At 43.3% G+C, this 27316-nt stretch overlaps 1 protein-coding gene across 1 annotated transcript in view; it reads right to left on the bottom strand.

Moving 5' to 3' along the window:
* The window catches only part of ctdspla (CTD (carboxy-terminal domain, RNA polymerase II, polypeptide A) small phosphatase-like a), a gene marked incomplete at its 5' end in the record, with an annotated part of 36624 nt that extends 9308 nt beyond the window's left edge, over positions 1 to 27316 (bottom strand). The window contains 1 exon segment of the mRNA XM_030348952.1: positions 27144 to 27316. Within this exon segment, the coding sequence (XP_030204812.1) occupies positions 27144 to 27316 (173 nt within the window).

The raw sequence follows: 27316 nt of genomic DNA, 5'->3' as shown, positions 1-27316 counted from the left end.
CATCTTGCCCATGAACACATTATTTGGTTGTCTGTTCCTGATGCCAGCCACTACGTGTGTGTGTGTGTGTGTCTTGTGGTGTGTGCACGTGTCCCCTTGTCGCAGGCCTGCTTATCACGATGGGGTCGGGCATGCTTCTGCAGCATTAGGAGGAACTCCATGTCGGGACAAGGGCAGAGAAGGACATCACATAACGTCTTCATGAAGGAAGTTTCTACATGTGGGTCAAGCAACAATGACACAAAGACGCAAAGAAAAAAGACAGCCCTACAAGGCAGCAGCATCGTAAAATAACAGTAAGATATGAATGCTTTTAATCCATCAATAGGTGGTCCATGGGTATACTAGAGTATAGTAGATAACCGTATTATCCAGTGGAGGCACAACCCAGAAAAACATGATGCCATATTTATTATGTTGAAAGATTGAACGGCCGATAACTTTCATTCATTGCATGTTCTACACAAATGTCCAACTGGAATTCAAATCATGATCTAAAGAACGTGATTACTAACCTAGAAATCTAGTCGCCCCTAGCAGCAGCAAGTTTAATTTGCAGCCAGGGAGGTCTAGCCTTCTGTCGTCGTTTTTCACTGCTGGAAACAGAAAATGGGACAGGCCAATCAGATCGTGAGGGCGGTATCGAGCCGAATGACGACAGAGCTGCAACGGTTCCGTGTTAAAGGTAAACAATAATGGCTGCTGCTGCTGCTGGCGAACAGCTGTCTTTCGACTCGGCTTTGGCCGCGACTCATCAAGACTTGAAGTTATCATTTTCTTTGAGAAATGAACAAAGAACTGCACTGAAGTCTTTCCTGGAAAAGAAAGATGTATTCAGAGTTTTGCCGATCGGATACGGTAAAAGTTTCGTCGTTGGTCTCCATTTTCTCAATCCACCATTCGCAACACTTCCCCATGGAAATTTCCGTCGCTCTGACTACGTCACCTTCTTCGTTGCTCTGATTGGTTGTAGCGCTATCCTATTGCGTGCAGAGGGAACTTGAAAGACAATCGTTTATCCCGCCCACACTGCCACCGTACGAGACCAAACCCATATCTTTCCGATATGGGTCTGGCTTGCCAGGCTACGTGATTACACTTGATTACGAGAATAGTCGATTCTATCCAGAAAATAGGATTACACGTAAATGCTATAAAATGGATATTTCTTATCTTTGGGTCCTTAACCTAGTAAACTGTGCGCAAGTGAACTCTGTGGTAACCCTCTCTTGATGCATTGAACGGTGTTCATCTGACCTCGCTACTTCTGTCTCACTCTATCCATCTCTGTCTAGCTCCTATTATATTGCATATGTTATGCTATATGTTCTCATAAAATACCCCTCATGTCCAGACCTACGATGGACCAAGCAGCTATGGACGTCGATGAAATCCTGGATGAGGAGTTACAAATGAAATGACTCATCAGAGCTGACACAGCGATGTCGAATCTGGGTCTGGGCCAAACCACTGGGCTTGGCTTTTGCCACAGGGGCGCGGCCACATGGCGTGGCTGTGGCCTCTGGGAATGGCAGCTGGGCGTGGCCACTGAGTTTGAGTGGTTCAGTGCCGGGCGTGTGAATTTCTTTGATTGAGTCTGATGTATAAAAGCAAGGAGTCAAATATTCATCACCAAGTATTTGAATGTCATTGCTTGATTTTTACCTTGGGAAGTCTGACAATAAGAGAGAGAAGAGAGAGAGTAGAGAGTGAAAGAAGAGAGAGGAGAGAGAGCGAGAGAGAGAGAGAGGGGATCCTCCAGGAGCCAGAAAAGAGACGCAGCGGGCCCGAGTATGTCCCATTTAAAAAGAGTCCATGCTTTGAAAACACCACGATAAAAAGGAGGCAAACTACAGACACGAAATAAAACACAATTCAATAAAAACCAAGACTTGTCTAAAAAGAGGCCATCTATCTGCCTTAAAATGTTGCCTGTTACCTGTCTCCAGACGACATCATCATGCCCCAAGAAGGTACCGCTGGATGAACTGCAGCCTAAAAGCCGCCGCTCTGCTCCCCAGGTGAACTAACCCCTGCACCCCCTCTTCTTTTGGAAGATATAATACACACTGAGGAACCCAATGCAACTTATTCCAGAAAAAGTTTAACATGACCGTTTGCACTTTTTGCAAGAGCCCAGCAGGCGGTTCTAAACATTTCAGTCTGTGCCACAAGGTGGACGCTCCAAGATTATTAATAATTAGGACCCTTCCTCTGTAGGACATGTGGGGAAGCAGCCACCTACACTTAGCCAGCTTCCCCTCCACCTTCTCCAACACACCCTCCCAGTTCTTCCTTTCACTCTGTTCATCCCCCAGATGAATCCCCAGGTATTTAAACCCCCCCCCCTCTTCCAGCTCACCCCCTTCGGCAGCTCAGCCCCCTTCACTTTGGCAGCTAAGATCTTTCCAAATGTATCAACAATCTTGCCCAATTTATTAATGTCCTCCTGATTTTCAATAAAAATGATGATGTCATCTGCATAGGCTGATGAAATAAAATTTGAACTAATATCAGGTAAAAACAGGCCATCAATAAAACCACGAACATTGTGAAACATTGGTTCTATAGAGAGTGAATACAACATACCAGAAATGGAGCAGCCTTGTCGTATACCTCTTTCTGTTTTAAAAGGTTTACACGGACCACCATTTATCTTAAGCACACTCTCAATGTCCATATACAGGACCTTCATCTTAGCTATCAGACCCGGGGTGAGGCCGTACCTTTGTAAAACTTTCCCAAGGTAGCGGTGCTCAACCTGATCAAAAGCTTTTTCCTGGTCTAAAGAAACCAGACCAGTATCTAAACCCAAAGAACCGGAGACTTCCAAAATATCCCTAATAAGAATTGTTGCCACGTCCCAGTGGTTGTGGTATCATAGATATGAAAGAGGGCATTCAATTATACTACAATGATCATTTAGGAGGCCGAAGCCCTAAAGGAAGTGATGCAATAGGTGACTGAGTCGAGAACATTTACAAGTAAGCTATACCTTGGGTTCTTATATATCAAAGGGGGTCTCAAAGGACGCATACGCATCAACGTGTGGCTCCAGCCCTACAGGAAATGACCCAGCAAGTGCTCCATCTCGTTACACCTCACCCAGCGGTTCGCTTGCAAGATTTTGGCCTGAAGTTCTTCCCAGACCTACACCCTAGCCATCCAACATGCATATCTGAGAATCAGTCCTCTCTTTAATAATGAATAAAAGTTATGAGAGAAATATTATTCTTATTATTAGTATTTTCTCTGCTGATCAACACTACGAATGCTGTTAACAAATAAATTGTAAAAAGACAAACCATGTGAAGTAATTTTTTCGTTTTCGCACGTAGCTGTGTAATAAGCGGGATAATGTATAGAACGTTGCTGGTCATTATCGAAATTAAGCCCCTTCAGTGGGAAGCAAGACACCTTCACTGCGCGTCGGTGTCCTGTTCACCCTGTCGGGGCTCATTTTCCCGTTAATGACCAGCATTCTATACATTATCCCTTACTTATTACACGGCTCTTCTTAATGCTGTATACTGCTCCATTCACTTGCATGGGCCTTCCTAACGTTCAGCTGTCAATTTTTTTTGTTCATAATTTCTCTGCTGATCAGCGCTACGAATGATAACAAATAGCCTACATTGGAAAAAGACAACACTTTGTGAAGTTGTTTTTTCGATTTGGCAAGTAGCCATTACTAATAATACCAATACTCTTTGGCTGGGATGATGAGGCATCAGACAATCAAGTCATTTTAGCCTGAAGGTAAAAAGCACCAGAGCAGGTTGCTAGTACCATGGACAGTATCAGAACGATAACCTGTTGAACTAAATGGAAGTGGTAGGCTACACCACGGGGATGCATCTGCAGACCACTGCCACATAAATAAAGGTCAGACGCGATATTTATTGATTAAGACTTGCTGGTGCTGTCGCAAGGTCTTTTGTGATTTTTGTAAAGTGGTCGGCTGTTTTAAAGGCCCACTATGCAACTTTTTTAGCCAAAATTACATTAAGTATGCAGGTTGAGAGTTATGCTGATGGTTCTGCATCCATTTCTGGGTCGATTGGTGGGTGTGTCATTTACCCATGTCGCCTCTTCAGTGAAAAAGCGCATATGCAACTTGATCTGTTCGGACCGACACAATCAAGATGTGACGCAGCGGAAGTATCCTCGAATATGTAGTCAGATTGTAGTTTCAAAAATGCTTTACGGCACAGACAAACACACCCAAACATGGCACCGGCTAGATATAAACAGCCAGTTGCGAGGCAATTGTTGCATTCATCATGGATCAATCGACTGAAAAGGGACCCAAGAGGCGACTGTCGGTGGAACAAAAGAAGAATGGACCAGAAGAGAGATCAGACACGAGTGAAAGGGGAACTATGCAACTTTTTTGGCTTGATTTACCTTAATATAACAGGCTAAGAGTCATTGCGATGGTTCTATTATACATCTTTGTTCGATTGTTCGTTGTTCGACTCCCCCTTGCGCATCTTGGCGGAGAAAAGGAATATGTTTCTGCCGGCGACCCGCCGCCCACTCTCGCGGGAGTCTCGGGTCTCGCGAAGTAACGAATTGCTTTACGGCACAGACCCCCAAACACGGAACCGGCTCGAAATAAACACAAGTAACTAAGGGATTGTTATATTCATCATAGATCAGCCGACTAATAAGAGACAGAGAAACCCATTGTCGGAGGAACAGAAGAAGAGAAAAGGGAGACTGACCGACAGAGAGGCCAGACACGAGTAAACGTTGGGCAAGCTTTTCAGGAATAGCGTGAACTGAAAGAAAAAGAAGACTGCAAATCAGACGCCGACTCGGGCGTGTTGCTTTTGAAATTGAAAGTACCCTTGTGTGAACTTTGTCTTCGTGGTATTCTTGATGTTGATAGTCTCTGTACAAATGTGTTTGCTCAACCATTTTGTTGTGAGCCCTGTAAAAATTGTTTTCTCGACCGTTTTGTTGTGAGCCCTGTATGTTTCTAGCTTGCTTGGTTGCAACCATATAAACACCTTTGTTTCCATGGGTGTTTTGCTGTTCGTCTGTCTCGTCCCCCAGATACAGACTGAATCCCCGAATCCAGGTTCTTGTTTATTTAGATTATTATGTTGGCCAAACCTCTTACACTGATTGTTCTGTTAAACCTAAGATAAAACAATTATAATCTAGGATATAAATTCTCCCCGTCAACTATAAAAAAGGATGGATTTATGTTTATTGCAATACAAACGCACCATTTTAAAAATGTATAACCTTGCCTAAACTTTATGAACATCTACTTCGGACATGGCTCCACGCATTCGCCGGCTTCTTTGAAAACAAATGCACATGGCTCGCGTAGAAGTGCATGGGGAAGGGTCGTCAACGAGTTGTTACGACAGTGTTGTGAAATATCTACTACGAAGCTGTAGGGGGCGCTGTGTAGAGAAATGTGCGTGCCAAAACCAAGAAAACAGCGAAGAAATGCCCGAAGTTGCATAGTGGGCCTTTAACTTGCAATTGATAGTCGGTGGAGTCAGTCTCTTGTTGACACAAAGTGACTTTTGGTCATTCTTGCTTTACTTGAATTCTGGAATAATTGTGGGGGGGAGTTTTGGTCAGAATGCCTGATGTAGGCTAGTTTTGACGGAATGCGTGTTGTGAATTGAGAACAGCCAGCTCATGATGTGATACAGCGTTCAGCTGTGCAACAAATATTTTTTTCTTTTTTAATCTTGACGACTTTTGTAGTGCTGTGTGTAGCCACACGTTTGGCCCTTCTGAACTTAAAGGTCCCATGACATGCTATTTTATGTATTCTTTAATATAGGTATTAGTGGGCAACTAACACAGTATTCAAAGAAGTTCCCCGAAATTCAGCCGTGGTGCAGAGTTACAGCCACTCCGAGCCAGTCGCACATTGAGCTTCCCCCAAATGCGCTGTTTTGGCGTCTGTAGCTATAATGCAAATGAGGTGGAGCGAGGCGGATCAAGGAGGAGGGTGGGGGTGTAGCCCTGAGCAGCTTGCAGCCACGGTACCATGCGCTCTGTTTACAGTGGATTTATCGCAATGGCGAGTTGCACACAGCCTTTAGCCGTGTTCTGTAAATATTCTAGAACACACGGGAGTCCTGGAGCTCTATATCTAGATATTATCATATAGCCTACATAGATATCTATATCATATAATATATATTATCACGGCCAAAAGCTGTGTGAGCCGATATTATGAATCTCAAATGACCGCGTTGGGTTCTCCGACGTTCCTGGTTCTTGCACGTCCACATCAATGTGAAGTAGACTGAACCGCGACAAGGAGGAGAAAGGGATTGTTGCCAGGCAGCGCTTAGGCACCTCCGCTTCCGGCGGTGGTCCCTCAGCGGGGCTCAAGCGGGAGACATTCGCCGCCAACAATCCCTTTCTCCTCCATGTCGTGGTTCATGTTCTTGAGGGAGTCAAAGCCAAAGTTCCATAGGCAGGCTAGGGGAACTCATATTTATGTTAGAAAACCTCATAAAGTGAGATTTTCATGTCATGGGACCTTCTAAAGGTCCTTTCCTAGCGCCTCTTATTTATTTTGTTAGCTTAGCCATATGTCACGTTGTCAACATTGGATACATGGAGCAGAACATCGTGGGTCATATGTCCGATGGTTTTTGGAAACATATTCTTCATAAAACGTACCAGACAGATTTTGTATACATTTTATTCCTAAGTAATTAGCTACATCGGTATGCCGTCTTTCGGAACCTTTCATTACCGGTGCTTTATTTATGTGGCAGTGGTCTGCAGAGGCATCCCATGGTGTAGCCTACCACATCCATTTAGTTCAACAGGTTATCGTTCTGATACTGTCCATGGTACTAGCCACCTGCTCTGGTCCTTTTTACTTTCAGGCTAGTCAGTGTTAAATTACTCAGAAAATATGCAACAGCGCCCCCTGGGGTCACACTTTTCGGTGGGTCGCAGAATTCGGTGTAACGCCGGCACTAAAGAGAGACAAAGAGTGCATCCTCATTGTACCCAGCATTTCTGAAAATGTACTTCCGAATGCGTCTCTGTCCCCAGCACATTTAAAACCAAACTGACGCCCATGGGTCTTCCATTAGCCAATGGGATGAATGCTCATAGCTTCATATATTGCCGTGGAGGGATTACATTGTAATGAGTGGAAAACCCCCTGCATCGCAAAAAGAAGCACAAGGTCCTCCGTTAGCCAATGGGATGAATGCTCATAGCGTCTCTATGTGCAGCCATCGGGCCCCCCGTTAGCCAATGGGATGAAACCTCATAGCTTCATATATTGCCGTGGAGGGATTACATTGTAACGAGTTGAAAACCCCATGCATCGAAAAAAGAAGCACAAGAGTAACCTTTTGTGTCAGAAGCTGAAGCCAAAGTAACTGACCGTTCGTCAAAAATCGACGCGCTCGGAGTGAGAATGTGTTGCACCTAGCTATATTAAACCCAATTACAAAAAAAAACTAAACACAAATCTATGAAAAAACATACAGTATCGCTCTAACACGCGCTCCGCAAACTCACTCCTTCCGACGTAGAGAGAGAGAGAGAGAGAGAAAGAGAGCGAGATTGAGAGAGAGTGCGAGAGAGAGAAAAGAGAGAGGAGAGTAGAGGAGTGAGAGATAAGATCAGGAGGAAGAGAGGAGAGAGAGAGAGATAGAAAGACAGGGGGAGAGAGAATATAGGGAGAGAGGAGAGTAGAGGATGAGAGTTACAGTTACAACAACACAAATAAACAAACAAGAAAAAACACATGAAAAGAGAGAAAGTACAGAGAGCCAGAGAGAGAAGAAAGAGGGACAGAGATAGAGAATAAAGAGTGAGAGAGAGATGAGAGAGAGAAAGAGAGAGAGAGACAGAGAGAGAGGGAGAACCAAGATAGGACAGAGAGAGAGAGGAGAAAGAGAGAGAGAGAGAGAGAGAGAGAGAGAGAGAGAGAGAGAGAGAGAGAGAGAGAGAACCAAGAGTGACGGAGAGAGAGAGAAGAGAGAGGGACCGTGGTTCTACAACATCAGAATAAAAGGAGAGGCCAGTAGTGAGGCAACATGTTAACAAAGCTAAGAGTAGAGATTGACCGATTTCTCTGTGCCGACCAAACCATGAATTCAGAGGGCAGCGTGGAAACAGAAAGTAAAGGGGTGACCACACAGAGAACCAACAACACCAGCCCCAAACACAAACAGAGCTGCCATGGTAACGGCCCGGGGAGGGAACAAGCTTTTTTTATGGGCCGGTTCGCCAGGTTCAAGCTGAAATTAATGGTCCACCACATGTTGGGGGGGGCTCGGCCGGTAGGGCGACCATGTTTCCTCCGCTCACGCGTATGTGCGTGTGTGTGTGTGTGTGTGTGTTTGTGTGTGCTACCTGCAAGAGAACCACACATTCCTCCTCCCACAGCAGGACCTCGTCATTTACATTTAAACATTGGCGAGGAGGAGAGTTGGAGGAGGGGAGATGGAGGAGTGTGTGTGTGTGTGTGTGTGTGTGTGTGTGTGTGTGTGTGTGTATTTGTGTGTGTGTGTGTGTGTGTGTGTGTGTGTGTGTGTGTGTGTGTGTGTGTGTGTGTGTGTGTGTGTGTGTGTGTGTGTGTGAGAGAGAGACGATGGTTTGCTTTAAGACACAACATGATTATGTGAGCTTGTTTCAGTGTACATGTGTGTATGTGCAGCACATCGAGATACATGCACACACACACACACACCTTTTCTATTTGGCACATGTGGTTTCATCTGTATGTGTGTCTGTGTGTGTATGTGTCTGTGTGTGTGTGTCCGTGTGTGTAGGCGGATATCTAAGAATGCATTTTTGGGACGCTGCCCGTATTCTGAGAGCTGGATGGTAAACAACCTCTGGGTTGAACGGGTTTGAGGCAGCTGGAGAACTGGAGAGACTCCTGAAGACATCCTCTCTCTCTCTCTCTCTCTCTCTCTCTCTCTCTCTCTCTCTCTCTCTCTCTCTCTCCTCTCTCTCATCCTCTCTCTCTCTTCGCTCTCTCTCTCTCTCTCTCTCTCTGACGGAGTTGGTCAGTGCAGTGCATGAACAGTTCGGCTTTTTTGCAAATTTAACTTATTTATTACTTTCTAACAAGTATCCTGTCTAAAACCAAGTGTAATATTGTTTAAAAAAGGCAACTTTGACCGGCTTGGCGCATCGGCAGCAGCAGTAATGCTGCAAGCAAACAATCACCGCAGGCTAGGATGGCCTTACCAGGTGATTCCACCAAGCCCCGACTCACTACCAGGCAAGGCTGCAGGCGCAATGCCAGACGCTTTGGTGAAAGTGGAGGATGTTTTATTGGCGATGTGCGAATTAGATGGTGTTGTGGCGAATTAGATGGTGTTGGAAAGAACATCAGAGGTCTGTCCCCGCATGAATAAAGCCATTGTGGTTATCTTATGTGAAACGGATAAATTGATAGAGGAAGGGCTTGTTATTATGGACTCATTTGGACTCATTTTGTAGGCCTCTACTCGTTCCCGTCCAATGTATTCCCGTATCTCGAAAATTTGATTCTGGAGAGGAACCTCTTCGGATATGGGAAACAAATGGCACAGATAAAGTTGGTCGTAGTTGGCTTTAAAAAAGCCGACTTTGGTTATTTTGGAGAGTTTTCAGGATGCAAACGATCATAGATTATGAGTGAACCAGGATTGAGCCCTGGACGTGGCTGTCAAACTGGTGCAGGGGGGGAAGGACTATCTGATATCTATTTCCTCGAACATCATGAAATGTTTCGCATGTGGAGAACGCAGACATTTCAGGAGATCATGACCGAATACGGAGCAGGGAAGACTGCATTCTTGAGCGAAGAAAACTGCAGGTGGAGCAGCGGTGAGTCAAGCTTTGAGGGCGCAGGGTCCCACACCTATACCACCGGGACCTGCTGCAGATTTACAGACACCCGGTCCTTCTAGTGCTGGAGCACAGGGGACGTTCAGATGGCAGGAAAAACAGTTTTTTGTCTGACACCTCAGCAACCACCAACCAGCGCAGCTGATGAGGACCCAAAGATCTCCACGTCGCTGGAGGCTGCCGCTGAGGAGAATGCACACCGAACCAGCCAGCCAACCAGAGTCGAGCAGCAGCAAACGCAAAGTGAAGAGCAGTGTGAGCCAGGCGGGGGCGAAAATTGGGCGCAGAATGATTAAGATTAATCAGAAATGGATTTTAATGAATACCAGAAAGTTACCATGGAGAATGTGCAGCAGCCTGTAGAGGGGGAAAGTGTGGACGTTCTGGGGAAGTTTGTTCGAAAGGGTAAGCAGAATTTATACTCTATTACCAGACTCAACAAATTCCTGGACGACACAAAGGGTCAGCATAAGATAAGCCTTACATCTTTCTTCCCTGACTATAATCTGTTTCTCCTCCTCTCTAATACGACTTTAAGGAATACCACCATGTCAGAGCTTACTATACAGAAGCGTTTCCTCATCAAGAAACTGCAAGTAGTGCAGAGTACAGTAGGGCCTGAATTAAGTAGTCGGTCCAAATCCACCGTACTTCCTAATGAGTGTTCAAAACTTCTTGTTACGTTTGGATTTTCTTACCATCTTTATGGCAACCATTATTCTTGGGACCCTTAATATCAATGGCTGTAGAAATGCAAAGAAAAGTGTAGCACTTATTAATCTTAAACAGACTATATTAATCTTAAACAGTCCTCTGTTGTTGTTTTTTACAAAAGTGTCACTCTGACCAAGATAATCAGCCACAGTCTGGTTATTTTATGCTTTTTATTCTATGAAAGGTGACCTCAGGTGACTTGAAAGGCGCCAAAAATAAAATGTATTATTATATTATTATTATTTTCAGTAGGAATTCGAATGAAAGGGACCAGTGTTCTTGAGACACGGATCTAGTTTTAGAACCATGGTCTACCTTTGCAAGGTATGTGAGCCTTATAGCAGGATGCCTACATAGGGTTCATGACTCATTACATGGAATGTCTTTTTATTTTTTAAATATCTACGCTCCGTGCGAAGGCCAGGAGAGATGTTTTTTCTTTAAAGCGCTGTCAGAAACACTGAAAGGTTGGCCCCCAGATAATGTACTTATCCTAAGCAGGGTTTTTAACTTTTTTTTGTTCTCAGCCAAAGAGCAGAGCACTTTGGTGGCTTATCATGGCCTTGTGGAGAGAGGAGTTTTCAGTTTCTAGGCAGTACACCTGGTTGAAAAAAAATAGAAACATGTTATCAGGGGCATGGCTAGACCATATTTATGTTAGTAATAGGATAGGGGACGGTTTTAAGAGCAGTATCACCCAAACGGGCCTGTCGACCATCACAATGTCGCTCTGTCAATTGCCACCAAAACTATATGCATTTTGAGTCTGCCTTGTGTATGAAAAGTGCTATATAAATAAAGTTGCCTTGCCTTGCCTTGCCTATATAAGCCGGAAAGCCCATACTGGCGTTTTAACAGTAGGCTACTTCAAGATCTGGGGCCGTATTCACAAAGCATTTTATCTTACCGCTAGGAGTGCTCCTAACTCGCGCTAAAACATTTTACGTAGGAGTTTTTTCTTAAAAGTTATTCACAAAGCCGCTGAGACCTACTCTTACTAAGGATAAATCACAAAGAGTGAAATAAGAGTGACGCGCCGTTGCTATGGATTACGTCAATTCTCGTGCACGAGTTTAGAAGCGGTCAGTTCGGTGATTGGTTGTTCAGACGAGCCCCTGAATCACCAAAAACAAGGAAATAGCCTAGGCTAGAAATGAATTCCTATTAAGTAGTTATAGTGCAGTTAGCAGAATACACGCATGATGACAATCTTGTGCAGACCACGATAATGACGTTGTAGCCTGCACGTTCAAAAGAGAGAGAAAGCAAACAATAAAAATACGTAAAATCTAAAAGAAAATAAATGTTACGAACTACCCAAGTGTCGACTGATTTGTGCCAAGGTGTTTACCTAAAATGTGTTTTCAAAGTGATCCCTAAATGCCAGTCCACTCGGTTCCACACGGCCAAATTCCTTGTAGCCTAATGTTGATCGCCATCATCATCATCATCATCATCATCATCATCATCGTCTGGCTGTGGAATGTTCCTCCGCTTGCAAAGGTTGTGTAGAATGGCACATACAGTGATTACTGTGCTTGCCCTCTCTGGGGTGAGGCGTATTTCGCCGTGGAGGACATGAAACCGACGTTTCATCTGCCCAATTCCTCTCTCCACAACATTTCGTGTATGTTTGTGTGCTCGCAAAGAGCCAATACAATGTGTTTTACGCAGAGGACTAAGCGTAATCTGCGTAATCACTTGCATGTTACACTTTAACTGTGCTCCCGGTTGTGGATTAAGGTAGGGTGTCTAGAGCCACGTCTTGCATGGATAGTCACTGTCACCCAGCAAGTGACACCCAACTCCTGCATCTCAAAAAGCTGCCTCAGACCGCTCACCATTAAAATGCGCGAATCATGGGTAGCTGAAGATCCAGGCCACTTTGCAACAACATCCAGTAGGCTATGTTAAAATTTGCATCAAAAACAACCTGCGTGTTGATGGAATGCACTTTCTTCCTATTGACGAACACGACCTCGTCTTTTGATGGCGCAATTATTTTTATTTTTTATAAGTTATATATATTTTTTTATAACTTATAATTTTTATAACATTTTATTTCGGGACTAATCGGATTATTCCTGTTAGTCGGGGATGTTATTGCATCGCGCATTAACTCCACAATAAGTTGAATACCCTAACATTTCGTCTCGCAGGCATTTTAAGATTCTTTGTGAATAGGTCTTACTGAGTTAGGAGTCCTCTTGAGGACTTTTAAGCTCTCCTAGACTTAGGCGCTACTTTTAGTCCTAAAATACTTTGTGAATTGCTCTTAGTGAAAAAAGTTAGGAGTCCTAAATTTAAGAGTGACACGCCCATTATTTTTAGGAGTTACTCCTAAATTCGCCAGTTAGGACCTACTTTTAGCCCTAAGATCCTTTGTGAATACGGCCCCAGGGGTTTGTGAGTTTGTGAGTCTTTTTTGTGGGGCCCATGGGCCGTATTCACAAAGGATGTTAGGGCTAAAAGTAGGTCCCAACTGGCGAATTTAGGTGTAACTCCTAAAGATAATGGGCGTGTCACTCTTAAATTTAGGACTCCTAACTTTTTTCACTAAGAGCATTTCACAAAGTATTTTAGGCCTAAAAGTAGCACCTAAGTCTAGGAGAGCTTAAAAGTCCTCAAGAGAACTCCTAACTCAGTAAGACCTATTCACAAAGAATTGTAAAATGCCTGCGAGACGAAATGTTAGGGTATTAAACTTGTTGAGGAGTTAGTGCGCGATGCAATAACATCCCCGACTAACAGGAATAATCTGATTAGTCCCGGAATAAAATGTTTGGCCACACTACGTTATTTAGCAACAGGGGAAATGCAACTTTGCAATGCCGACGATTTAAAAATATCGCAACCATCAGTCAGCCGTGCCATAAACTTTCCTTTGGACATTCAACAATAACACAGGATCAAAGCCAACTTCATGGCAATTGCAGGTATTCCCGGTGTGGTCGGTGCTATTGACGGGACGCACATAAAAATAATTGCGCCATCAAAAGACGAGGACGTGTTCGTCAATAGGAAGAAAGTGCATTCCATCAACACGCAGGTTGTTTTTGATGCAAATTTTAACATAGCCTACTGGATGTTGTTGCAAAGTGGCCTGGAGATCCGGCTACCCATGATTTGCGCATTTTAATGGTGAGCGGTCTGAGGCAGCTTTTTGAGATGTACCAGTTGGGTGTCACTTAATGGGTGACAGTGACTATCCATGCAAGACGTGGCTCTAGACACCCTACCTCAATCCACAACCGGGAGCACAGTTAAAGTATAACATGTAAGTGATATAGCTTGCACGTTCTCTTGAACGTGCAGGCTACAACGTCATTATCGTGGTCTCCACAAAATTGTCATCATGCGTGTATTCTGCTAACTGCAATATAACTACTTAATAGGAATTCATTTCTAGCCTAGGCTATTTCCTTGTTTTTTGGTTATTTAGTGGGTTCGTCTAAACAACCAATCACCGAACTGACCACTTCTAAACTCGTGCACGAGAATTGACGTAATCCATAGCAACGGCGCGTCACTCTTAGTTCATTCTTAGTGATTCATCCTTAGTAAGAGTAGGTCTCAGCGGCTTTGTGAATAACTTTTAAGAAAAAACTCCTACGTAAACGTGTTTTAGCGCGAGTTAGGAGCACTCCTAGCGGTAAGATAAAATGCTTTGTGAATACGGCCCCTGGAGGGTGGATAAAGCACGACACAAGTCCCTTACACAGTTGTAGGACCTTGGAAAAGTCCAGGGGCCGTATTCACAAAGGATCTTAGGGCTAAAAGTAGGTCCTAACTGGCGAATTTAGGAGTAACTCCTAAAAATAATGGGCGTGTCACTCTTAAATTTAGGACTCCTAACTTTTTTCACTAAGAGCAATTCACAAAGTATTTTAGGACTAAAAGTAGCACCTAAGTCTAGTAGAGCTTAAAAGTCCTCAAGAGGACTCCTAACTCAGTAAGACCTATTCACAAAGAATCTTAAAATGCCTGTGAGACGAAATGTTAGGGTATTCAACTTATTGTGGAGTTAATGCGCGATGCAATAACATCCCCGACTAACAGGAATAATCCGATTAGTCCCGAAATAAAATGTTATAAAAATTATAAGTTATAAAAAAATATATATAACTTATAAAAAATAAAAATAATTGCGCCATCAAAAGACGAGGACGTGTTCGTCAATAGGAAGAAAGTGCATTCCATCAACACGCAGGTTGTTTTTGATGCAAATTTTAACATAGCCTACTGGATGTTGTTGCAAAGTGGCCTGGATCTTCAGCTACCCATGATTCGCGCATTTTAATGATGAGCGGTCTGAGGCAGCTTTTTGAGATGTAGGAGTTGGGTGTCACTTGCTGGGTGACAGTGACTATCCATGCAAGACGTGGCTCTAGACACCCTACCTTAATCCACAACCGGGAGCACAGTTAAAGTGTAACATGTAAGTGATTACGCAGATTACGCTTAGTCCTATGCGTAAAACACATCGTATTGGCTCTTTGCGAGCACACAAACATACACGAAATGATGTGGAGAGAGGAATTGGGCAGATGAAACGTCGGTTTCATGTCCTCCACGGCGAAATACGCCTCACCCCAGAGAGGGCAAGCACAGTAATCACTGTATGTGCCATTCTACACAACCTTTGCCAGCGGAGGAACATTCCACAGCCAGACGATGATGATGATGATGATGATGGCGATCAACATTACAAGGAATTTGGCCGTGTGGAACCGAGTGGACTGGCATTTAGGGATCACTTTGAAAACACATTTTAGGTAAACACCTTGGCACAAATCAGTCAACACTTGGGTAGTTCGTAACATTTATTTTCTTTTAGATTTTACGTATTTTTATTGTTTGCTTTCTCTCTCTCTTGAACGTGCAGGCTACAACGTCATTCTCGTGGTCTGCACAAAATTGTCATCATGCGTGTATTCTGCTAACTGCACTATAACTACTTAATAGGAATTCATTTCTAGCCTAGGCTATTTCCTTGTTTTTCGGTGATTCAGTGGGCTCGTCTGAACAACCAATCACCGAACTGACCGCTTCTAAACTCGTGCATGAGAATTGACGTAATCCATAGCAACGGCGCGTCACTCTTAGTTCACTCTTTGTGATTTATCCTTAGTAAGAGTAGGTCTCAGCGGCTTTGTGAATAACTTTTAAGAAAAAACTCCTACGTAAAATGTTTTAGCGCGAGTTAGGAGCACTCCTAGCGGTAAGATAAAATGCTTTGTGAATACGGCCCCAGATCTGGGGCCGTTTTTTCTTAAAAGTTATTCACAAAGCCGCTGAGACCTACTCTTACTAAGGATAAATCACAAAGAGTGAACTAAGAGTGATGCGCTGTTGCTATGGCTTACGTCAATTGTCGTGCACGAGTTTAGAAGCGGTCAGTTCGGTGATTGGTTGTTCAGACAAGCCCACTGAATCAACGAAAAAAAAGGAAATAGTCTAGGCTAGAAATGAATTCCTATTAAGTAGTTATAGTGCAGTTAGCAGAATACACGCATGATGACAATTTTGTGCAGACCACGATAATGACGTTGTAGCCTGCACGTTCAAGAGAGAGAGAAAGCTAACAATAAAAATACGTAAAATTTAAAAGAAAATAAATGTTATGAACTACACAAGTGTTGACTGTTTTGTGCCAAGGTGTTTAATTAAAATGTGTTTTCAAAGTGATCCCTAAATTCCAGTCCACTCGGTTCCACACGGCCAAATTCATTGTCATGTTGATCGCCATCATCATCATCATCATCATCATCATCATCATCATCATCATCATCGTCGTCTGGCTGTGGAATGTTCCTCCGCTTGCAGAGGTTGTGTAGAATGGCACATACAGTGATTACTGTGCTTGCCCTCTCTGGGGTGAGGCGTATTTCGCCGTGGAGGACATGAAACCGACGTTTCATCTGCCCAATTCCTCTCTCCACAACATTTCGTGTATGTTTGTGTGCTCTAACATAGATGGAGGAAATCAGTAAACAATAATAAATATGGATTCAACAAATAAAAGGCGTCAAAGAGCCAATACGATGTGTTTTACGCATAGGACTAAGCGTAATCTGTGTAATCACTTAAATGTTATACTTAAGCTGTGCTCCCGGTTGTGGATTGAGGTAGGGTGTCTAGAGCCACGTCTTGCATGGATAGTCACTGTCACCCATCAAGTGACACCCAACTGGTACATCTCAAAAAGCTGCCTCAGACCGCTCACCATTAAAATGCGCAAATCATGGGTAGCTGAAGCTCCAGGCAACTTTGCAACAACATCCAGTAGGCTATGTTAAAATTTGCATCAAAAACAACCTGCGTGTTGATGGAATGCACTTTCTTCCTATTGACGAACCCGTCCTCGTCTTTTGATGGCGCAATTATTTTTATGTGCGTCCCGTCAATAGCACCGACCATACCTGCAATTGCCATGAAGTTGGCTTTGATCCTGTGTTATTGTTGAATGTCCAAAGGAAAGTTTATGGCACGGCTGACTGATGGTTGCGATATTTTTAAATCGTCGGCACTGCAAAGTTGCATTTCCCCTGTTGCTAAATAACGTAGTGTGGCCAAACATTTTATTCCGGGACTAATCAGATTATTCCTGTTAGTTGGGGATGTTATTGCATCGCGCACTAACTCAACAACAAGTTTAATACCCTAACATTTCGTCTCGCAGGCATTTTACAATTCTTTGTGAATAGGTCTTACTGAGTTAGGAGTCCTCTTGAGGACTTTTAAGCTCTTCTAGACTTAGGTGCTACTTTTAGGCCTAAAATACTTTGTGAATTGCTCTTAGTGAAAAAAGTTAGGAGTCCTAAATTTAAGAGTGACACGCCCATTATCATTAGGAGTTACTCCTAAATTCACCAGTTGGGACCTACTTCTAGCCCTAAGATCCTTTGTGAATACGGTCCCTGATTGTTTTGTCCTCAGTACACAGCAATTCCTCCCGAGCTGTAAAGACAAACTTGAAGTTCTAGAGCAAGAGATTGCTAAGGCCAGTGGTAGGGATATAGCAGGTTTTGAGACCTATTTAAATCATAATAAGTTGCAACTCAGGAGACATCTGGGGCCGTATTCACAAAGCATTTTATCTTACCGCTAGGAGTGCTCCTAACTCGCGCTAAAACATTTTACGTAGGAGTTTTTTTTTAAAAGTTATTCACAAAGCCGCTGAGACCTACTCTTACTAAGGATAAATCACAAAGAGTGAACTAAGAGTGACGCGCCGTTGCTATGGATTACGTCAATTCTCGTGCACGAGTTTAGAAGCGGTCAGTTCGATGATTGGTTGTTCAGACGAGCCCACTGAATCACCGAAAAACAAGGAAATAGCCTAGGCTAGAAATGAATTCCTATTAAGTAGTTATAGTGCAGTTAGCAGAATACACGCATAATGACAATTTTGTGCAGACCACGATAATGACGTTGTAGCCTGCACGTTCAAGAGAGAGAGAAAGCAAACAATAAAAATACGTAAAATTTAAAAGAAAATAAATGTTATGAACTACCTAAGTGTTGACTGATTTGTGCCAAGGTGTTTACCTAAAATGTGTTTTCAAAGTGATCCCTTAATGCCTGTCCACTTGGTACCACACGGCCAAATTCCTTGTCATGTTGATCGCCATCATCATCATCATCATCATCATCATCATCGTCTGGCTGTGGAATGCTCCTCCACTTGCAGAGGTTGTGTAGAATGGCACATACAGTGATTACTGTGCTTGCCCTCTCTGGGGTGAGGCGTATTTCGCCGTGGAGGACATGAAACCGACGTTTCAACTGCCCAATTCCTCTCTCCACAACATTAAAGTATAACATGTAAGTGATCACGCAGATTACGCTTAGTCCTATGCGTAAAACACATCGTATTGGCTCTTTGATGCCTTTTATTTGTTGAATCCATATTTATTATTGTTTACTGATTTCTTCCATATATGCTAGAGCACACAAACATACACGACCGGTTGTGAATTGAGGGAGGGTGTCTAGAGCCACGGTGTCTAGAGCCGCGTCTTGCATGGATAGTCACTGTCACCCAGCAAGTGACACATCTCAAAAAGCTGCCTCAGACCGCACACCATTAAAATGCGCGAATCTTGGGTAGCTGAAGCTCCAGGCCACTTTGCATCAACATCCAGTAGGCTATGTTAAAATTTGCATCAAAAACAACCTGCGTGTTGATGGAATGCACTTTCTTCCTATTGACGAACACGTCCTCGTCTTTTGATGGCGCCATTATTTTTATGTGCGTCCCGTCAATAGCACCGACAACACCGGGCATACCTGCAAGTGCCATGAAGTTGGCTTTGATCCTGTGTAATTGTTGAATGTCCAAAGGATAGTTTATGGCACGGCTGACTGATGGTTGCGATATTTTTAAATCGTCGGCATTGCAAAGTTGCATTTCCCATGTTGCTAAATAACGTAGTGTGGCCAAACATTTTATTTCGGGACTAATCTGATTATTCCTGTTAGTCGGGGATGTTAATGCATCGCGCACTACTCCACAACAAGTTTAATACCCTAACATTTCGTCTCGCAGGCATTTTACGATTCTTTGTGAATAGGTCTTACTGAGTTAGGAGTCCTCTTGAGGACTTTTAAGCTCTCCTAGACTTAGGTGCTACTTTTAGGCCTAAAATACTTTGTGAATTGCTCTTAGTGAAAAAAGTTAGGAGTCCTAAATTTAAGAGTGACACGCCCATTATTTTTAGGAGTTACTCCCAAATTCGCCAGTTAGGACCTACTTTTAGCCCTAAGATCCTTTGTGAATACGGCCCCTGGAGGATAGGGGGGAGGGGACACTAGTGAGCCTAGTTTGCAGACATTGATGGCCCCGCCAAATTCAAGGATCAAGGATCAGGGATGCTTTAATTGTCATTTAACATTGGCATGAAAACCGAAATACAGCACTCAGGTCTCAGTATGCTACCTAAAACCCTAGAATTTGTTTCACCTAAAATAAACTATTAATATAAATAAAGACATACTAAGATGCAAAAATACAAATAATTCTTTTTTGGACTAGAGAAGCGGACATCAAAAAATGAAAACATGCAGTGCCTCAAGCACCCTGGTGGAAGAGAGACAACTGACCCAGCAGAAACCAGCTCACTTTCATTTTTTGAAGATCTGTTTAGAGATGAGGATAGGGATAAATCTGCGGGGGATGAGCACCTGCAAGATTTAAAACGATTAGGAGAAGAGGAGGCCTTTAGGCTACAGCACTTCCTTTCCTAAAGTGAGCTCACCCAGGCAGTACAACAACAGAACTCTGGCCAGTCACCTGGTTTAGATGGTCTGTCGGTGAGTTCTATAAGGCTTTCTGGTCTCTTTTAAGGAATAGACTCCTCCAGGAGTCTATTGGACAGGGAAGTCTCCATTGTAGTTGTCGAAGGGCAGTCCTGTCTTTGATGCCTAAAAGAGAGGATTTGGGATACTTAAATAATTGGCGCCCTGTCTCCCTCCTAAATGTGGACACAAAGATTTTCTCGAGAGCACTCACCAACAGGTTAAAGGCTGAAGTAAGCTCAGTGGTCCATAGTGATCAAACATACTTCATTGCAAATCGATAGATTTTTGATAACCTGTTTCTAGCTTGTGACATCATAACCAGAGCAGCCTATCATAAGCTGAATCTGGGCCTTCTCTCCTTAGACCAGGAGAAGGCTTTTGATCGGGTCGACCATGGCTTTCTATTTAGGACTTTGGAGGCCTTTGGGTTTGGTCCAATTTCAGAGGCCTCATCAAGTTCCTATCTAAAGACATTTTTAGCATCCTTAAAATAAATTATCTAGAAATAGATTAACTGGGAAAAATGTTCTTCCCTCTTAATTGGAGACTGGCAGGATTCAACACATTTGCCACAACGTTATGTCTGGAATCTGGATGGGTTTAAGTGGGTGTATATGTGGGAACTGTTGGCTATATGGATAAGACGTGGGAGGGGATAGAAGAGAAGATAGCAGGATGGTTGCAACGCTGGAGGAGAATATTACCACAGCTCTCGCATAGAGGGCGGGTGCTGGTGGTTAATATCCTTGTGGCATCGATGCTGTGGCAAATTCATACTTGACCCCCCTGTCTCCCTCCTCTGTAGTCTCCAAAATACTTTTGTAAATTTATTTTCGAATGGGTATCATTGGCTGGCCCAGGGGGTTTTGTGCCTGCCAGTGGCTGAAGGAGGGCAGGAACTGATTCACCTGGCAAGTAAGGTCGCTGCCATGAGACTACATTCAGCCCAATGTCTCCTCTATGTGCCGGACAGTGTGCTTTGGGTTTCCTTTGGGTGGTCAGTGATGCATGGCATTGGGGCTTTTTCACTGGACAGACTGATGACAAACAATCGATGGATACAAGGGTTTCATCTCCCTTTTTTCTATAAATCTGTGTCTAGAACTCCACATGCCCACCAAGGAGAGAGTCGGGGATAGCGAAATCTCGGCTTTCACGGGAGCAGGCATGACAAAGTTGGGACACCTGCTAGACCGTGAGAACGGAAGGTGGAAGTTGGTATTGGAGGTTAGTGCCCAGACTGGACTGAGGTCTCTGCGCCTGGTGGCTGATCTGTTGTGGAGGCTCAGAGTCTCCCTCCCGAACAGTCTCAGTGCTGCAGCAAGCACAGGGTAGCTGGAATACCAGAACACATGGTTTTCCCTGATCTTCGGATATCTCCCAAGTATGTATCCAGAGGAGAGGGACACCTGCTGAGCTTTAATGGTCTAACTGATTTAAGTTTTGCCTCAGTTGACCGAAAGTCACTATCACACATGCAGCAAATCCCTGTTTTTCAGGCAGCTGGCCAGCCGTCCAGACACCAAGTGGCGGGAACTTGGACAGGTTCCAATGGAAATCTCCCCCAAATGGAGGTTGATGTACAAGCCTCCCAACTTCAAAAGAGTGGAGTATTTGCAGTAGTGCGTCCTTCACTTGGCCATCTCCAGTTATCTTATTGTCTCAAGGTTCAACCCTGACGTCGCACTCTCTCTCTGTCTTTTTTTGTTCCAATATTAAATGAAATAGCGCCCATAATATGGGTACTTAGGACCCCAGCACCAGACTAATGCAGGGTCCAGCAGGCCTCCTGCAACGACACTACGGGCCCTATTTGAACGGTCTGAAACGCAAGTGAGAGGCGCGAAACGCAAGTAGCTTTGTTGGCATATCTCTTGCGCCATTGTACCGTTGTACCGGCGGATAAATGACTCTTGCAAGCAAACGTCACCCTCATGTATTCATTCATTTAAACAGTCACTCGCGTTAAACGATGTTTTCTCACGATCATCATTTGAATGTTTCCCCTATATGCATCAAGGTCAATTCACACACCTGAGTTAAGCATATAAACAGAGAGGAGAACTCCGTCTTCTCGTTAGAAACAAATATTATTTTGCACTACGGACGCTTCATATCCAGGTCAAATCACACACCTGTGAGCAAAACATATAAACGGAGAGGAACTTCCGTAAAGTTGGAAATAAATTGGCAGATTCTGAGTTTGCGGTTCAATAGATCATCAGTGAAACATCGTTGCGACACAATCGAGTGTAGTAACCTAGAGAACCAGCTACAACATTGTTTTCATCCAAACCAGCCGTCTTTAGCGAATGGTGAATTGCATTGGCTTCTATGAGCTGTCGGCTTTCAGCCGCGAGCTAAGGGACCGTCTGCAAAGTGCAAAACTGAAAACGACCACAATGGTTCAATTTCAATATCGTCGCCATTATTGATGCTAGAGCCCCAAAACTTGTTCCATAGAGGTATGGCGTCTTTATGGTCCTACTACAACCTTTAGTTCTGAAAAATGTATCTCTTCTTATTTTTGAGGATTTTATTTTTAGCAAAAATGTCAATATACGTCTTGATTTAGCAACAATTTCAGTGGTGTCGCCATTATTGACTCTAGAGCCCTAAAACTTGTTCAATAGAGGCATGGTCCTGCTACAACCTTTGTGTTGGGGAGAGGGGAGGGAGTGGGAAGATACATTGGTTTGAGGCACAGACCTTTTCGATTGTTGTAGTATTTGTGTTATGTGATTTAACTGTATAGGGTGGTTGTTGATATAATATATTTCATTTTAAATAAATGTAAATAATTGTTTTAAAGATCGTACTTGTAATATATTCAATCTCTCCATATTTCCCCTGCTCATTACTGTGCACAAATGAACTGTATATACACCCTTCTGGTGCTGGCAGACACATAGAAACCTCCAGGCAGGGTGCGCTTTTCGAGCACAAAGAAAAAATTGCGAGCAGAAAAAAAACATTGCACCTCCACTGCTGCAACTCCATCCTAGGGGCAACACTGCAATCCTAAAAGTCATGAGCTTGTACACGATGTCTGTGTCAAGAAAATATGTGTTTGCTGGACGCTGTTTCAGATCAACCCTTTTTAGATTTGCGTCAGGTGCAAGAGTAATTTATCCACTGGTATAATAGCAACGGCGGAAGAGATCCGCCCACAAAGCTACTTGCGTTTCGCACTTCTCACTTGCATTTCAGACTTTTAAAACAGGGCCCTATAGCTGTAACTATAACTCACTAGAAATATTAGAAATGAAATGAAATGTAGAAATGTAACTATACCTCAGCAGAACTGTAACTATAGCTCACCAGAATTGTAACTACAACTTCCTATAACTGTAACTATAACTGTAACTACAACTCACTATAGCTGTAACTATAACTCACTACGGCTGTAACTATAACTAACTTTAACTGTTACTATAACTCACTATGACTGTAAATATAACTCACCAGAACTGTAGCTGAACAGAATGTCAAAGCAGACGGCTGTCACATGCTGATGTCTTCCTCCAGTGGTCAGTCTACAGTTGTCAGTCGTGGTCTGTATAAAGTGGTCCGTCTACAGTGGTCAGTCATGATTTAAAGTCTGTGTTGCAGGGTTTATTTTCCAACGAATTTGTGCAATTTGCTTGTTGGTAATAAAGAACTGTTGTTGTTGTATTTAATGTTGTTAGGTATCACAAAACAGAATGTAATACGAAAAGTAGGTACTATTTTAGCGGATTGCTAATGATTCTCATTTCCCCCAGAATGCATTGGATGACGTCACGTTGGGGAGACAGGGGCTGTTTCCCAAAGTGAAGGCTGCAGCCTTGCTAGGACGCGTCCTTGCTAGTCGCGTCCTATGGAGATGCGACTAGAGTGCTAGCTCGAGTGCTTCCTAGCGTTTGTAACGTCTGACTTTGGGAACGACTTGGTAGTGTGGAAGCGCTTCCACTTCCGCTTTTTAATACTGCGTGTCCGCTTGTAAACACATGTGCGCTTATGAATAAAACATGGCAGCAATCAAGCTGATCAATATTTATTTGACTTTTGTCTGTTATGAATGCGGTCATGTCTCCTTCGCATGGAGCCTCTTTGGGGAAGTCACAAAAGCTTTGTTGTGGTTGATCGAATTGTCTTTATTAAAAGGAAAATCCATTCAATTTTTATAAAACTAAGTGAAATTGTCTGAGAATTCATGCATCACATTTACAGTACGGTTGATTACTATTATGCAGGGGGAAAAAGACAAAGTAAGAGATGATAAACGTGTATTTATTTGGATATATGATCTGATTCATTCATTCATATATGCCTACAATCTACCAGTGCTTTGAACACATAAGTATATCATATAAAATACAATTATATACGTTCATTAAAAATTACAAACATTGCAAATGATCGGTTGTGCATTAATTTTACAACATTGGATAGTGGCACTATCCCTTCCACCGGCAAACAAATGTTTGTGCGCCACCCTAAGGCGCACAAAAGCCTCCGTTTGCAACGTATATAGCAACGTATCATTAAGTTGTAAAAACGTTTGAAAAGTGGCACAGGCCTTTAGGCTTGATTATTTGCATTAACATGATGAATCTATAAAAAGCAATACGGCACAAAATATTTCTGAAAACTAATATAACTTCACTTCGTTTGAACGTGTACTTCTCTGCCATTTTCAAGAACCCGCCCAGTGAACGCAGAGGATTGTGGGTAGTTTTGGCTCGTCTAGGATGCAGCGATGCATCCTTGAAAAATCTCGGAATTCTCAAAAACGAAGGACCCGAAAAGGGGGCGTATTTCGAGTGTCCTCAACATTGGAACAGTGCTTGTCGGCGTTCGATGACGTAGCGTCCTTAAAAGGGCGGCCGTTGAGCATGCTTCCTTGACATTGGGAAACAGCCACAGACCAATGTCGCATTGAGACCCTTGAGAGTAGAGACTAGTAAGAGAGTGTTCAGTAGATTATACAGATACATAGATAAATACATAGATATTATACATAGTTAGTATTAGAGCCCGACCGATATAGAATTTTTAAGGCTGATACCGATACGAATATTTTGTGATTTAAAAAAACGATATGCCGATATATCAGCCGATATATATATATATAAAAAATAAATCCAGAAACGCGCAACAAAACAAACACATTTCCCTAACATTGGTTATTTGTAGTTATCCTTTAAATCCTTTTCACTCTCAGCTAACACGTAACAACAGCAAAACCGGACATGGTAGTCATGCATTAAGTCATGCTTATCGACTTTAGAGAATTGATAGGGATGTTCTTTTAATTGTTATTCAAGCAATGTATGTCTCGTGACAGTTGCCAACTTACCATGAACACACTTGCACACATGAACAACACCGATGATCACCGTCGATCTCCGTCATTCACTCTGCCTAACTCTGGCTGAATTACCGGGTTTGGGCGTTAGATACAGACTTTTATTTTTTTTATTTTTTTTTATATTAATTTATCGGCCAGTATAAATGCCGATACCGAATAGTTTGAAAAATGCCTAATATCGGCCGATAATATCGGCCTGCCGATATATCGGTCGGGCTCTAGTTAGTATACGCTACACGTGAACCTCCTAAGATGGCGCAATTTGATTGGTTCGCAATCTCGGGATATGGGGCAATATCCCATTATTGACATCTCAAACTCGAAATTGTTATTTTCGCAAAATGTCAGCTGATAACAACAAATAAACCTTCGGTCTCGGTAGCTATTCCCCACTATTCACTTCGCCTTCGGCGAATAATTGTTGACTAATAGCCTAGATAGATAGATAGCCTAGTCATTTAGGTGATTCGGCTCACACAGTATAGCCTACAAGACAACACAGAACAAGGGAGACAACAAGTCTGACTGGACATACACAAAATACATCACATTAAAACTAGACACATGCGTTGATATAGACAGATAGAAAGATCATTAAATATGTTATATTATTTGCCTTGCGGAGCCAGCCAATCCTGTGTGCGTATGCAAATTAGCCATGAGCGCCTAACACAAGAAAGACGTAATGTTGAGAAGTCATACTAAAAACGGAAAAGCTAGACCAGACTGTATCAATCACATACTTTGGGTCCATTCTAACTTATGGTAAGAAGCTAGTCTTTAAATCTTTGCAGTGACTGAATGTTGACGATAAAACGGATTGTTTTGCATAAGATGAGTGTGTGCGACTGTTTCCTTTCCGGCTTCGGCATACTGCATGGTTATGAAAGCCCTGTGGTTAGTTGTGATCTAAGTGAAGCAGCCTAGCCATGGAGTTGGATAAGTTGGAGTGATTGTTTACGGGCGTGCGAGAGTGAGAGAAAAGCACACCCGCCGTGGTGATGTTTGGCTTGTTGTGAGCTGTCTGTCATCATCCGCCGGGTTGGGCGATGTGCTTTGTGTATGTGTTCAATGTACATCTGTCTGGTCATATTTGCGGTAGATTGATGGTTAAATAATGTCACACCACGATCGGTTATACTTGCAGGCACTCATTTGCAAGTGCACTGATTGCGTGTCCGATAGGCTAAGTTAGCCCATAGCTAGCATTATGCCTTCTATTTCTGGATCTTCTGACTAAGTTTACCGGTACTTAAGACATAATCGCTGTCACTAGATATAAAGAAAACGTTGACTTTCACTCGGTGCTATTCACTGACAGTAAAAATAAATAAAAGTGTCGTTATTGTTTGCACTGCTGTTCATTGACTAGCTCCAGCGCTCGTTGCTGCGTTGCTAAATGATAGCAACTCTCCACTCATTCTCCTCTGACCATGCATTTATTTGGCTTTGATCAGTTCTCGGCAATTCCTCATTCGCCCTCTCATGTCTGAAAGGTTCGAAATTATACTGCTGTGGGCCATCACCATCATACATGTTATTTGTGGTTCTTGCCACCTCTTAGACGCCATAGTTCTAGTACTACGCTGAGGCTAACTTCCACCACGTCTCCCCAACGTGACGTCATCGCCGAATGGCGTTAGAAAACACTGTTACTGCCAAAAACGCCAAACACTGGACCGTAACACTATTTTGGAGACATTTTATAAATTAATCACATATTTTGAGTGCTTTATGTACCCATTAATCAAAACTTCCGGTTAACCTGCACGTATGCCTTTAAACCCTAAAGACTAACTCACATTCAGCTACAGCCTAGTTTGTGTTGGTCAGAAACAAGAAGCGAGCGGAGTTGCAATGCCCGGTGACCCAGATCTGATCCCCCCCAACCTGAACGCATCATGTTGCTCTGCCTCACCTTTGGGGGGCTGCCGTTCTCCTCTGGGGGTGGTGGCAATGGGAGGGGCTTGTTGCTGGGCGGCGACGGGGGCGGGGACTCCAGGCGGTAGTCATAGTTACGGAAGCAGCAAAAGAAGGGGCTGAAGATGCTGCGGCGGTGGTGTTTCTTCAGGCTGCTGCCGGACGGGGAAC

The sequence above is a fragment of the Gadus morhua genome, chromosome 23 (assembly GCF_902167405.1).
Source record: "Gadus morhua chromosome 23, gadMor3.0, whole genome shotgun sequence".
Classification (NCBI taxonomy): Eukaryota; Metazoa; Chordata; class Actinopteri; order Gadiformes; family Gadidae; genus Gadus; species Gadus morhua.
This window is presented reverse-complemented; position numbering and strand designations above follow the sequence as displayed.